Consider the following 11,404-nt stretch of genomic DNA (forward strand, 5'->3'; position numbering starts at 1 on the left):
AGACTCCAACGTATGATTCTTTTGACAAAAAAGACACGGAGTTTCGAAAGCATTAGCTGGGCTATCCTGCTTCGCTACTGCATTTGTCCTTTTCCTCTCCACCGACAGGTTGGTTGCGAAGCTGCTTCCTTTCATTCCACTTTTAAATGGTTTCTCTTTGTCTTTGTTTTTCCATGTCGTAGAGGTGCGGCTGTCTTGGAGGTCTCCAAAGAGAGGGTCCATAGCTACTTTTGCTTGACGGTCAATGAAAATAACGAGGTCAGCAAATCTTGCTCTGTGTCCTCTTCTTTCCTTGATTTCAAATGCCACATTGCGCCACTTTTCCCTCATTTTGTATGGCAATTTGGCTACCACTATTCTCATGTTTGTAGGGTTATCCATTTCCTCCATAAACTCCACATCCTCCATTGTGTTCCGACAGCCAGTCAAAAATACAGCATATGTGTTGAGCGCTTTTCCGTCTTCAGACTTGATTTGTGGCCACCTCAAGGCTTTATCAATGTAAGCGCTAGCTATCATCAGTTCATCTCCATAATGTCTCTGAAGCAGTCGTTTTGCTTCCTTGTATCCTCTGTGCGGTGGCATGTGCTCACAACTACGTACAAGCTCTTGTGGTTCTCCTGCTGTGTACTGTTGCAAGTAATACAACTTGTCTTGGTCATTATCAGCTCTCTGTTCAATAGCTTGTTCGAAAGCTCTGATAAAAGATCTGTATGTAATCGGATCACCTTTGAAAACAGCAACATCTTTAACTGGCAGCTGAGCCTGTTTCTGTTGGTTAACCAGCATTTCTGTGATCATGTTTTGCTTCTGCATTACTTGAAGTATGCCATCACTGCTTCTGTCACGCTGTTGCCTGTCAAAGTTGTCTGTGTGTTTTGATCGCACAACCTGTGGCTCTGTAGATTTCAGTGACCTGGATGGAATTTTAACTCCAGATGCTGGCTTGTGACTGAGCGGATAACTTCTCTGTTCATCTTCATTCACTCTGGCGCCATCTACTGCTGTCATTGAACGTAGATAGCTGTTCATGCCATCTTCTGTTTTCTCATACTCTTTCAGCACTCTTACTTGAGCTTTCTTTTCAGCAATAGCTGCCTCTAAAGCCAGCCTTTCCAGCCTGGCTTTAATACGTGCTTCCTCCAGTTCAAGCTCCTGTTTTTCTTTTAGAGCTGCAGCACGTTCCATTAATCCAGCTAGCTTTGCTTCTTCATTAGCACAAACCGATGATCTTCTGGACAGGACACTTGAACACCTTTCCTGTGCTGATTTGTAATTACCAAATTGTGATGCACTATCCTCTGGGTTTACAATGTCATTTATATCTTCTTGAACACTGTGTATATCTTCATCATCATCAACTGTTTTATTTTCTTCATCAGTTTTGCTTTGCCTCGAAAGCAAGGCATCCATCCATTTTTCAATTTCCTCTTCATAGTGTCTGATCATGATCAATTTAGGCTCAAACCAGTTACCTAAATCTGCAGCACTTTCTTCTTCAGACAGAAGCTCTTGTACTTGCCTATTGAGGTCTGTAAACTCAATGACCAGAGTGGGGAAATCATTTTGTATGCAGTTTTGCACTTTTTGCAAATTTCCAGCATCTTTCATCAAACTTTCAATTGCGTTCCTTTTGCCAGTTATCCGAGCTAAAACTCCTCTTCTGGCCCCAATAAGCCTATGCAGTTTATCCTCCAGTGCTTTCTCAGTTAGCATGCTAACTCTTTTAATTTTCATTTCTGCAGCCTCAGGCCTTTCCTTATCAGCCATCTTATCATCAAAGCAATGCGTAAATTGTATGCAAACTATTAAAAAGTATTCCCACTTTTCTCATCAAACAGGTGCATCACAACTTCTGAAACACGCAGATACTTCCATGGCTTTTGTTAAGGGAAGCTATCCTCTTTGCATGCAGAGTAATCCACAAAATAGCTAGCAGTTAGCTCTGGAATCAAATTAGCATCTCATGACATGGCTTCATTTACCTCAGAGCATCCGGTCGTTTATCATCCAAAATCCGAGTCATTAGAGGGTCCTCAATCCTTTCTTTGGCTTTATCCAATGACTCGTTCCAAGTGATATGCTTCGGACATTCCTCAAATTCCAAGTTGCGTCAGTGATGCTTTGGACATTCCTCAAATTCCAACGTTGCGTCGTTAATTAGCATCGAACGGACCACATGGTGTTTTGCTGATTAGCTCAGAGCAGTTTTTCTACTAATTGTATTGGCATTCCTTCTGAGTCACCAAAAAAGTTACAAGATACGCCACCAGTGAGCTGCAGGCACAACAACTAAAGTCCAACGCGAATGACAAGATGCAATCCAGTTTGAAAGATGTTTACTGAAGAAAAAAGGTTTACACAGTCACACGGTAGAAAAACTGTATGCTCTCCTGCTTGCAGCTCCCTCACTAAACTCCTCCCACATGACATCACTTAAGTATTAAAGGGAGCGTCCACCAATCAATAGGTTCAACAGTTTACATGGATGCATTTTCTGTAACCAAAGTTTTATATAATTTAATCTATAATTATCAATGTGGCTCTTACAACACACATCAATATCTTCTTTACCGTTCTGTGGTTTTACAGCAATGAAAAAATAATTGTTTCCCTATATATACTATATATATTCTGCATACAGGTTACTATATGGTAGAATTATGCTTGCATAAATAATACCAAAATCACTTCAGGGGAGTTTCAAGTAAAGTAACATTTTGCTTTGTAGGCAAAACAAAAGTAAAATTAAATCAAAAGGGAACTTCCTAATTTATTGGCTGGAATAATATTCCGACAAGATAATAATATACTGTAAGCACTAAAGCAGGAGTTTGCAGTCAACTAGTTGAAATTAATATGTGGCAGTATTTGTGGGGGTCAAAATCTATGTAGGGTGTACCACCACAAATAGATCAGTGTATGGGAAACACTGACTATTAAATTGTGTGACTAGAAAGACACCAATAAATCTGAGAAAATGTACTTTAATTTTGAACAACAGCACTACAACGGTGGCATTACAAATGGTATTATGAAATTATTGTGTGAAAAAACAAGAATGCCACTTTTTTCATGAACTTTAAGCAGAAAATTAAAAAATAGTTTTAAAGCAAAAATAAAAAATAAATAAAGATCATTTTAACATTGGCTCAACCAGCCCATCTTACTGACCACCAGGGGTCCTGGTCCTTAATCCCTTTTTATTACTCCCATGCCACTGGTACTGTACACAAACAAGGCTGTTTAAATATCTGCCTTGCACTCCCTTAGAGCAGGGGTGTCAGACTCATATTAGGTAGAGGGCCGGATTTGTTCAACTGAGACCTCATGGGGGCCGGATTTTTTTTTTACTAAAATCAATTCGACTCATTTACCCATTTACTTCACAAAAGAAATACTGCTCTTTCCATTTCTCTTGAAACTGCCTGCATTCCGTGTCAACCTTTCTCTTTTTCGACAGCATCTTGTTCAGGGGCGGACTGGGATCATAATTCAGGCCGGGCATTAGATACCAAGCAGGCCAGGCCGATACGGGCTGATGCGCGTGCCGGCGTCAGAAAAATTTGGGCCGTTTAAAGCTCAATTTGGGCCGTTTGAAGCCAGATGTGGGCCGTTTGAAGCCCAATTTGGGTCGTTTAAAGCCAGATTTGGGCCGTTTGAAGCCCAATTTGGGCCGTTTGAAGCCCAATTTGGGCCAAGTCCAATTTTACAATGAGATGCACCCACTTTAATCCTGAATAAAGTAATAAAACCACTAGTAAACCAGTAGGCGCCGCCTGGCCGGTTCAGTGAGTGGCCTGACTGCGGGCACAATTTTTTTTTTTTTTTTTTTTTGCAGGCCAGGCCACCGGGCATTTGCCCGACGTGCCCGATTATGCAGTCCGCGCCTGATCTTGTTGATTCTTTTGTTTTTTGGTAGGTAGCTGAATGCGCGATTCAATTCCAGCGTGGCATCATGGCGGCTTTGTTTACACCTGATGACCTACTGACATACTTCCTTGTAGTGCAGGTTAATTAACTTATGAATGAACTCTTAGCTTGCTTATTAGCCACACGTAGTTCATGATAATGGGGTGCAAATTTAATAATAATAATAATATATATATATATTTTTTTTAATATTCCAAAACATCTCGCGGGCCGGATGAAACCTGCCCGTGGGCCGGATCCGGCCAGCGGGCCGTATGTCTGACATCCCTGCCTTAGAGGGAAATAACAAGCCTGTAAGAACTTTTATTGAGATACTGAACTAACATCACAGCAAGACATAAGTGATGCCATGCACGCATGTTAAGCTATCGTCATCATCACATCAGACAGGCTGTGTAAAGCAGCCACTTGCGATTCTGAAGGGCTTAATTTCATTCAGATAACAAGGGACCCGTTTGAAAATGTTTGTCACTTATGCCCATATGTTTCTCAAAAAACATCACATCCATTTACACCCGCTTACTGCGAGCTAGCATGACATGGCTGGCTGGTGCCATGGTAGCCTACCTACCTTCCTCCAGTCCACCTGTTTGTCTGGCAGGCACAGCGACAAGTTCTTTTGTTTAGCCTACGACAACGTTACGTGCTAATTTGCATATCAATATGCGCTAATTAAGTAACTACTAACGACTCTGACTGCTCAATGCTCACCTCAGTTTCATTGATCATGAGTGGGGAGAATGATTGTGTGGACTGTGGAGGACCACTTCGCTGCTGTACTGTGTGTGTGACCTGTGTGAAGTGATGTGGGATTAGGCAGATAGATGGAGGAGCCGGAAACTTTTCGGGTGGGCTGAACCCCCCTAAATTTTTGTCTCAGCCCACCCTAAGAACATAGAGGGGGGGGGGAAACATGCACACAGCGCATTGAGTGTAGTCAGAAACTGCTACTAATGACCACCATGGATTTGGAGAGGGATTAAAAAATAAAAATAAAAGTTTTTTTGCCTCTATTTTTTTGGGTGGGCTGAGACTATTTTTGGGTGGGCTAAAGCCCACCCAAAAACGGCCTAGAACCGCCCCTGGCGAATCCGCTGCACCCCGAACGCTCTCTTTACAGCCAGCTATAGGCACTGGTCTAACAAAGAGAGCTCTCTTTCCCCGAAGTCGAGTATGTTTCCCCCGTAGCGCATCCCGTCTTCGTTATGCAACGGGGGAAACTCACTCGATTTCCCGGTTGCAGGCGACTGGAAGTTGATAGTGGTAATTAAGACATGAATTATGGTATGTAGGTGCTGATGATGAATTAATCCATGATGATATAGGCATAGCCTACTTAATTAATAGTAATTCATATGTGACTCAGTGTGTTCATCAAACATACCTTTCATTAGTTGATGATGCAGTAAGCATCAATTAATGGCTTAATTCATCATGAGTTAAGCATCAATTCATGCACATGTGTGCACCAGTATTGTAAAGCGTTACCTAATTCTTTACACTAAAAGAAACTGGAAAATTGGAAGGTGTTGTTATTTATAGCCAGGTTATCATGCATTGATTTTCTTTGTCTGGCCCATTTGAGACCAAAATTGGATCGCATGATGTGGCCCCTGATCTAATGACTTTTGACATCCATTCCTCTCCCTCTCCCCTTATTACAACTCTCGATGAACAAAACCCCAGACTCTGCTGAGGAACCGGCCGACTCCAGCTTTGTGAGGCCAGAGGCGACGGGGCAGCTGGAGGTGTTTGGTTCGGGTCAGATTGGAGCAACCAGCGTCACCGTGGGAGTGGCTCTGTCAGCCCGCCAGCTGCTTCTCCGGCGCGGCTTCACCGTGCTGCTCATGCTCCTCATCCTTGCTACCGGAATCTTCATCAGTGAGCTTCTCAGCCACCTGCTCTAATAGAGAGCCGCAGGGATGACGTATTTTTGTAGTCAGAACGCGGAAGTCCCGGACTTCCTGGTTCTTCACTGTTTCTGTCTATGGGATTTTTGAATGGGTTTTTGCCGCGATGCTTCAAATACGGTCTCTGGGCAACGCAAGATTAATCAAACGCGAACCAGAGTTCCGTTGGATAATCTTCACACATGAGGACCACTTTCATGAGTTTTGTAGCGTAAATGCGAGCCCTAGAAGTAAAAAGCTCGAGCTAAATTAATCCAGAACTACACACTGTCGCATAGGCTTCCACGTCACGTCGGCACTCAACCTGGACTGTTGTTGATGTGTGCACTGATTACCCCGGGCTGAACAGGGCTGAACCAGGTGAGGGAAAGAGAATTTCTGTGTTCGTCCTTTGAAGTGGTGACGTTATTGACGTATATATCTCCATCGACTCAACAGTGTAGTCTCATTTAGCCGTTTGCTAGCTAGCCGCCCTTTTAATGGCACGTAAAAGCTTCAAAACTCGTAAAAGTGGTCCTCGTGTGTGAAGATGATATTACTAAACACTGGTTCGCGTTTGATTAAGCCAGCGTTGCCCAGAGAGATTATTAGAAGCATCGCGCCAAAAACCCATTCAAAACTCCCATAGGCGAAAACAGTGAAGAACCAGGACTGTTAGCATCGATGATTTCCGGACTCGTTTCTGGGGCTCTCTATGAGATGAGTGATCAAGGTTTGACCCTCTGACTCGTTAGTGTCAGGTTTGACCCTCTGTCTCGTTAGTGTCTTGCTATCAGAGAGCGGCACTCTGACCTGACCTGACCGTTCCCTCACCCGGACCTTTTAGACACAGTTGAACCGCACTGTCCGAGGCACAAAACCCAAGCTCTGACAATCTACCTCAGAGAGACTGGTGCATCTATACATATTGCAGTAAAGCATGACAAGTGGAACAAAGATGCCAAATAAGTGCACGCGCAATGAAAGGAGGCATCCGGTCGACACCAAAATGATTTAGCACAGCAATACATGTATATTTTGGATGTTATGTCCGTACTCCTAACTTTGGGTGTCACAAGATAAAGTGATTCATATGGTAGAGTAGGCAGCTTCAATTATGCTAATTTAATTGATTGGACAGGTGAACAATTATAGCATACTGTATGGAGCTACCATTACAAAGTATGTGGCGAGCTAATTATATTTAATGACAGGAGTATAGAGCAAAAAATAGTTTTGGAGCTTGTTGTATACATTAATATAACTAAATAACTAAAAAATATGCACACATCCAACACATGCAAACAGGCAATGATCAGTGCATGCTTTTACTGTATTACACTGCTTTATTTTTTACAAATAAATGCAGGCATGTTGCCCATGTTGCATGTTGCCCATCACAACTCTAACACTAAAATCATATTTTTAGGCAGAAACCAGCTGTGTTAATAGGATTTTGCAATGCAAGTATTAGTTTTCTTTGTTTTGTTTAATATAGTTGATATCCTGTCAGTCATCTGTCTTAGCATTTGGACCAATAAAAACCTGAAGCGAAAGAATATATAGACCTATGTGCTTTAAATAGAAAGGGGTTCCGTAAGAATCTGCTTCAATCAAGACATAAAGGAGATTTTCTTCCATTGCCTGTTATTCCGCAATATATAGCCTGAATGGATGCCATAATAGAAATGGTATGATTAAATGCTATAATGATGCTACTGTGTATCTGTGCATGTGTACTTTCATCATCAAAGACAAAGAACGCTGTTCTTTCTTCAGTTTATCTTTCTTTCCTTTGATCTGTTTTGCCAAATTTGATGACAATGAATGGTCTGTACCTTCAAACTACAACATCCTGGCTAGATGAAGACTCTGTTCACTCTGGGCAGGAACAGATAACTAGCTAGCTTCTCCTTCACAATCATAGCTAGGGATGGGGATCGAGACCTGGTAAGGACCCGGACCCAGTTCTACATTTCTCAGACCCCGACAATCAATAAGGTCCAAGCTTATCGATACTGCTATGACATACGTTATGTCTCGCCTCTCTCCCAGGCAGGGTGTGGAAATCCCCTCATGAAGCAGCCAGCAGTTTCTTTGGTCACTTCAAGGACTTAAAACAGAGTAGGCTAAACCTTATGTGTTGTGTGTGTGTAAACAAACTTGTAGAATTTGTCAGTTAACTGTTATGGGAATTTGTGTAAGGTTAAATCGATGTTAAGGAGATAATCATATTGATGTGACCCACATTGCCTGCTTGTTGCTTGATGTTTGTGCTATAGTCTCAGCTAGCTATGGTTAGAGATCCTTGTTAAGTTTAATACAATACAATACAATACAATACAATACAATACAACTGGATGGACAAACCCCGTCTTTATTAGTCACAGACACACTTCAATGCAGAGGGCAGTGAAATTTGTTTTCCGCATTTGACCCATCCTGGCTCATCCTCCTCCATCGTTAGCGGTGGGCAGCTGCAGCAGGGCCGGCGCCAGGATGAAATGATTTAGGGGGCGGTTATAACTGGGGAGGGGGCCGATTTTTTCTTTTTTGTTTTTTTTGTTTTGTTTATATGATATTTTTATATCATAAAGCATAGGTTATATACCCACTATGCCTATTTCTGGACTTTTTAATCATAATAACCTCTGAAAAGCGCAATAACTATATATATATATATATATATAACTAATAATGACTACTATTCCAAATCAAATAAAACATTTATTTCACAGCAGCAGATTAAGGCATTAATAGAGCTGAGCTTTGCATAACGTGAAATGCGGGACCTGTCTGGATTACTCTGAACAAAAATGCAAAAATCGACAAAAAACTAAACAAAATAATAGCCAGTCAGTGCCAGGTTCATTAAATTAAAGAAATAAAGTGATCAGATGCATTGTCTTCATCTTTCTGCTCATGGCATGCTGTGTGCTTGGGTGCAGCTGATTTATCTCTCTCTCTCTGTGTGTGTGTGTGTGTGTGTGTGTGTGTGTGTGTGTGTGTGTGTGTGTGTGTGTGTGTGTGTGTGTGTGTGTGTGTGTGTGTGTGTGTGTGTGTGTGTTTAATCACGTCATGATCACTACAACATGCAGTGAGGTTCAAATTTAATAAATAGCTACATCTCTGACACCTTGTGACAACCAAAGCACAGCAAATAGCGCTTCCCTGCCAATTCTGAAACAACAGAGCTATGTTTATGGGTAGCCTACATAAACTGATTGAATTTGATGAAGACTGCAGAAACAGCAGCCGAAACATGTCAGGTACAAACATTGCCTAACTGGCCTTTGTAGATGAACTATTCTTTAAAAAAAAAAAAAAAAAAATTACTGAGGGGGGCAGAAAATTGAACTGAGGGTGCAAAGCCCCCTGGCGCCCCCTCGTGGCGCCGGGCCCGAGCTGCTGTGAGCTAATAACTAGCTATGTGGAAATTGTTAGCTTTCAAGTTGCACAACCAGTATTTTAATGAGAGATTAATGAGAGCAAGCAAAAGACAGAACAGTGTAGCACTGTTTATATTGGCATTACACATTGTTTTATTTGTCATCCTGGTAGTGGGATCAGTGGGAGGCCAAGGCAAATTTCCTTGGCAAATCTAATTCAGTTCAGAAATCAAACAAACCGTCACATGCTCATAGTTAAACCACAAAATCAATACCAGTTCTTTTAAGAATTGATTGTCATCTCGTCTTTCCACAAAATAATAGAAAAGTATCGACGGTGGTATCGATAAAGTCTCAGATCGCAGTCTAAAAAATGGTAACAGTATCAATCAAAATTAACGATCCCCATCCCTAATCATAGCCTACCAATTAGCCTAAACAAAACTACAAAAAATGTGGACTTGACTTGGACTTGTGACCAAAGACTTGATATTTGAATTGGACAGAGTGAAGCGCCATCTAGTGGTGCAGCACACCTGCTGGCTCAAAACATCCACTCACTCATTTATCATATTTCTTTATTTCTCTAGTTACAAAGAACAGCCACAACAGCTGCTGTCTATGCTCTATAGAGACACTGCATGAAATAGGCCACGCCCATCGCGGGGGAAAGGCTCCGTTCATTTCCACACACCAGCGTAATTTTCCTTGAATTAAACATAGCTAAAAGCTGTTGTGTGGTGGGCTGTGCAGACAACAAATGTAAAAAATTGCCAGTTAACGTTTTCTTGTACTCCCGAGGAAAACAAGGAAGCAATTGAGAATTGGCGAGAAGAAAAATGTGGATGTTGCTGTCAATGAAGTACTGTAAGTTGGAGTGATCATCTTCTGTATATACAATCTTTTTGTGCAAAACTCGACCATGCACGCGACATAGGAGAACGCCAGGATTGGACGGGAGTTTGTGTTTTCTGTTTTCCCCCCTTTTGGGCGTGGTTTCTGAATGATGACGCGCTCCGCAGTGTCTCTATAAAGCCGTAGTACTGTATGTGTGAATTCAATGCCGTAAGCACATATGAGGCTGTATTAGAGGCCTTTTACCACATGGAGTTTGTGGCCAAAAATGACAGCTCAGGTTCACGAGTAGATGTCTAACTCTGATACTTGAGAATGTTTCACAGGAATTCAGCACAGTGAGGCAAAACAACCATTTATATGTCGGAATAGATTGAGAAAATGGTCATTTTGGCAGAACTGTATTAACTGTGTGCATCCACTTAGATGTCTGTGCATTCAGAGGTCAGACGCTGCTTAGAAGGGCGGGCTCACCAGCTCCAGTGGAGTTGTGGATGTGGGAGTGGAGTTGTTGGCCCAGTCCCGGGTGAAGTTGGTCCTGGTCTCAGCAGAGGGCTCTGGAGGGGGGAAAGCAAAGTGGACAGCGACACCTATGGCCAGGATGAGAACTGTCACCAAGAGAGCGAGTCCCCTTCGCAAGATAATCTGAGGGACAGACAGCCGAGCATTGGATTTGATGTCTGGGGCGTTTTTGCTCCGCTCTGCATCCCCCTGGGTCCCTGCTGCCTCCTTGTTGCTGCCCTCAGCTTCACAGACCGGGTTCTCCTGATCCTGGGTGCTGACAGCACTGTAACCTGCTGGGGTGGGAGCTTCCTCACCTTCCAATAGGGCCTTTAGGTAAGACACAGAGATGCTTGTTAATCACTGTCTGAGTATAACAATGACAATACACATGAACAGACTCAAAAAGTGAAATTAACTAAACTAATACTACTTAACTAAACACCATATAGTTCATTCACACTTACTGTGTTTGGACAGTGAGCGAGGTCAGGGACGAAAGCTTCAATCCCCACCATGCTAGCAGGACGCTTTGATGTCACCAACACTGTATTGCTGCCAGCTCGCAACTGAGCCTGAAAAGACATGAGAGTGAGGCTCATGCGTAGGCACATAACAAATAGATTTAATGATTAAAACTAATAAACATCTTTGTGAAAGACTAAAACTGACTCGTATATAAAAAAACTGACTATATATATATATATATATATATATATATATATATATATACTATGAGCGTTTCTAAAGGATGATCAGGACATACCTCCTGTGTGATCTTCTGCCAGTTGAGTTTGAAGATGAGAGCTATTAAGAAACCCGTCTGAATGATAGTGC

At 42.2% G+C, this 11,404-nt stretch overlaps 2 protein-coding genes across 2 annotated transcripts in view; one reads left to right on the top strand and one right to left on the bottom strand.

Annotated features, from left to right (window-relative positions):
• The window catches only part of LOC310795672 (multidrug and toxin extrusion protein 1-like), a gene marked incomplete at its 3' end in the record, with an annotated part of 38,144 nt that extends 32,304 nt beyond the window's left edge, over positions 1–5,840 (top strand). The window contains exon 16 of the mRNA XM_083657746.1: positions 5,620–5,840. Coding sequence (XP_083513872.1) covers positions 5,620–5,840 — 221 coding nt within the window. The remainder of the gene's footprint in view (positions 1–5,619) is intronic.
• Positions 5,841–10,522: 4,682 nt separating this feature from the next.
• The window catches only part of slc47a1 (solute carrier family 47 member 1), a gene marked incomplete at both ends in the record, with an annotated part of 23,007 nt that continues 22,125 nt past the window's right edge, over positions 10,523–11,404 (bottom strand). The window contains 3 exons of the mRNA XM_083657845.1: positions 10,523–10,897; positions 11,035–11,142; positions 11,334–11,404. The exon at positions 11,334–11,404 is cut by the window's right edge and continues 24 nt beyond it. Of these exons, the coding sequence (XP_083513971.1) occupies positions 10,523–10,897; positions 11,035–11,142; positions 11,334–11,404 (554 nt within the window). The remainder of the gene's footprint in view (positions 10,898–11,034; positions 11,143–11,333) is intronic.

The sequence above is a fragment of the Poromitra crassiceps genome (genome assembly GCF_964638095.1).
Source record: "Poromitra crassiceps genome assembly, chromosome: 1".
Taxonomy (NCBI): domain Eukaryota; kingdom Metazoa; phylum Chordata; class Actinopteri; order Beryciformes; family Melamphaidae; genus Poromitra; species Poromitra crassiceps.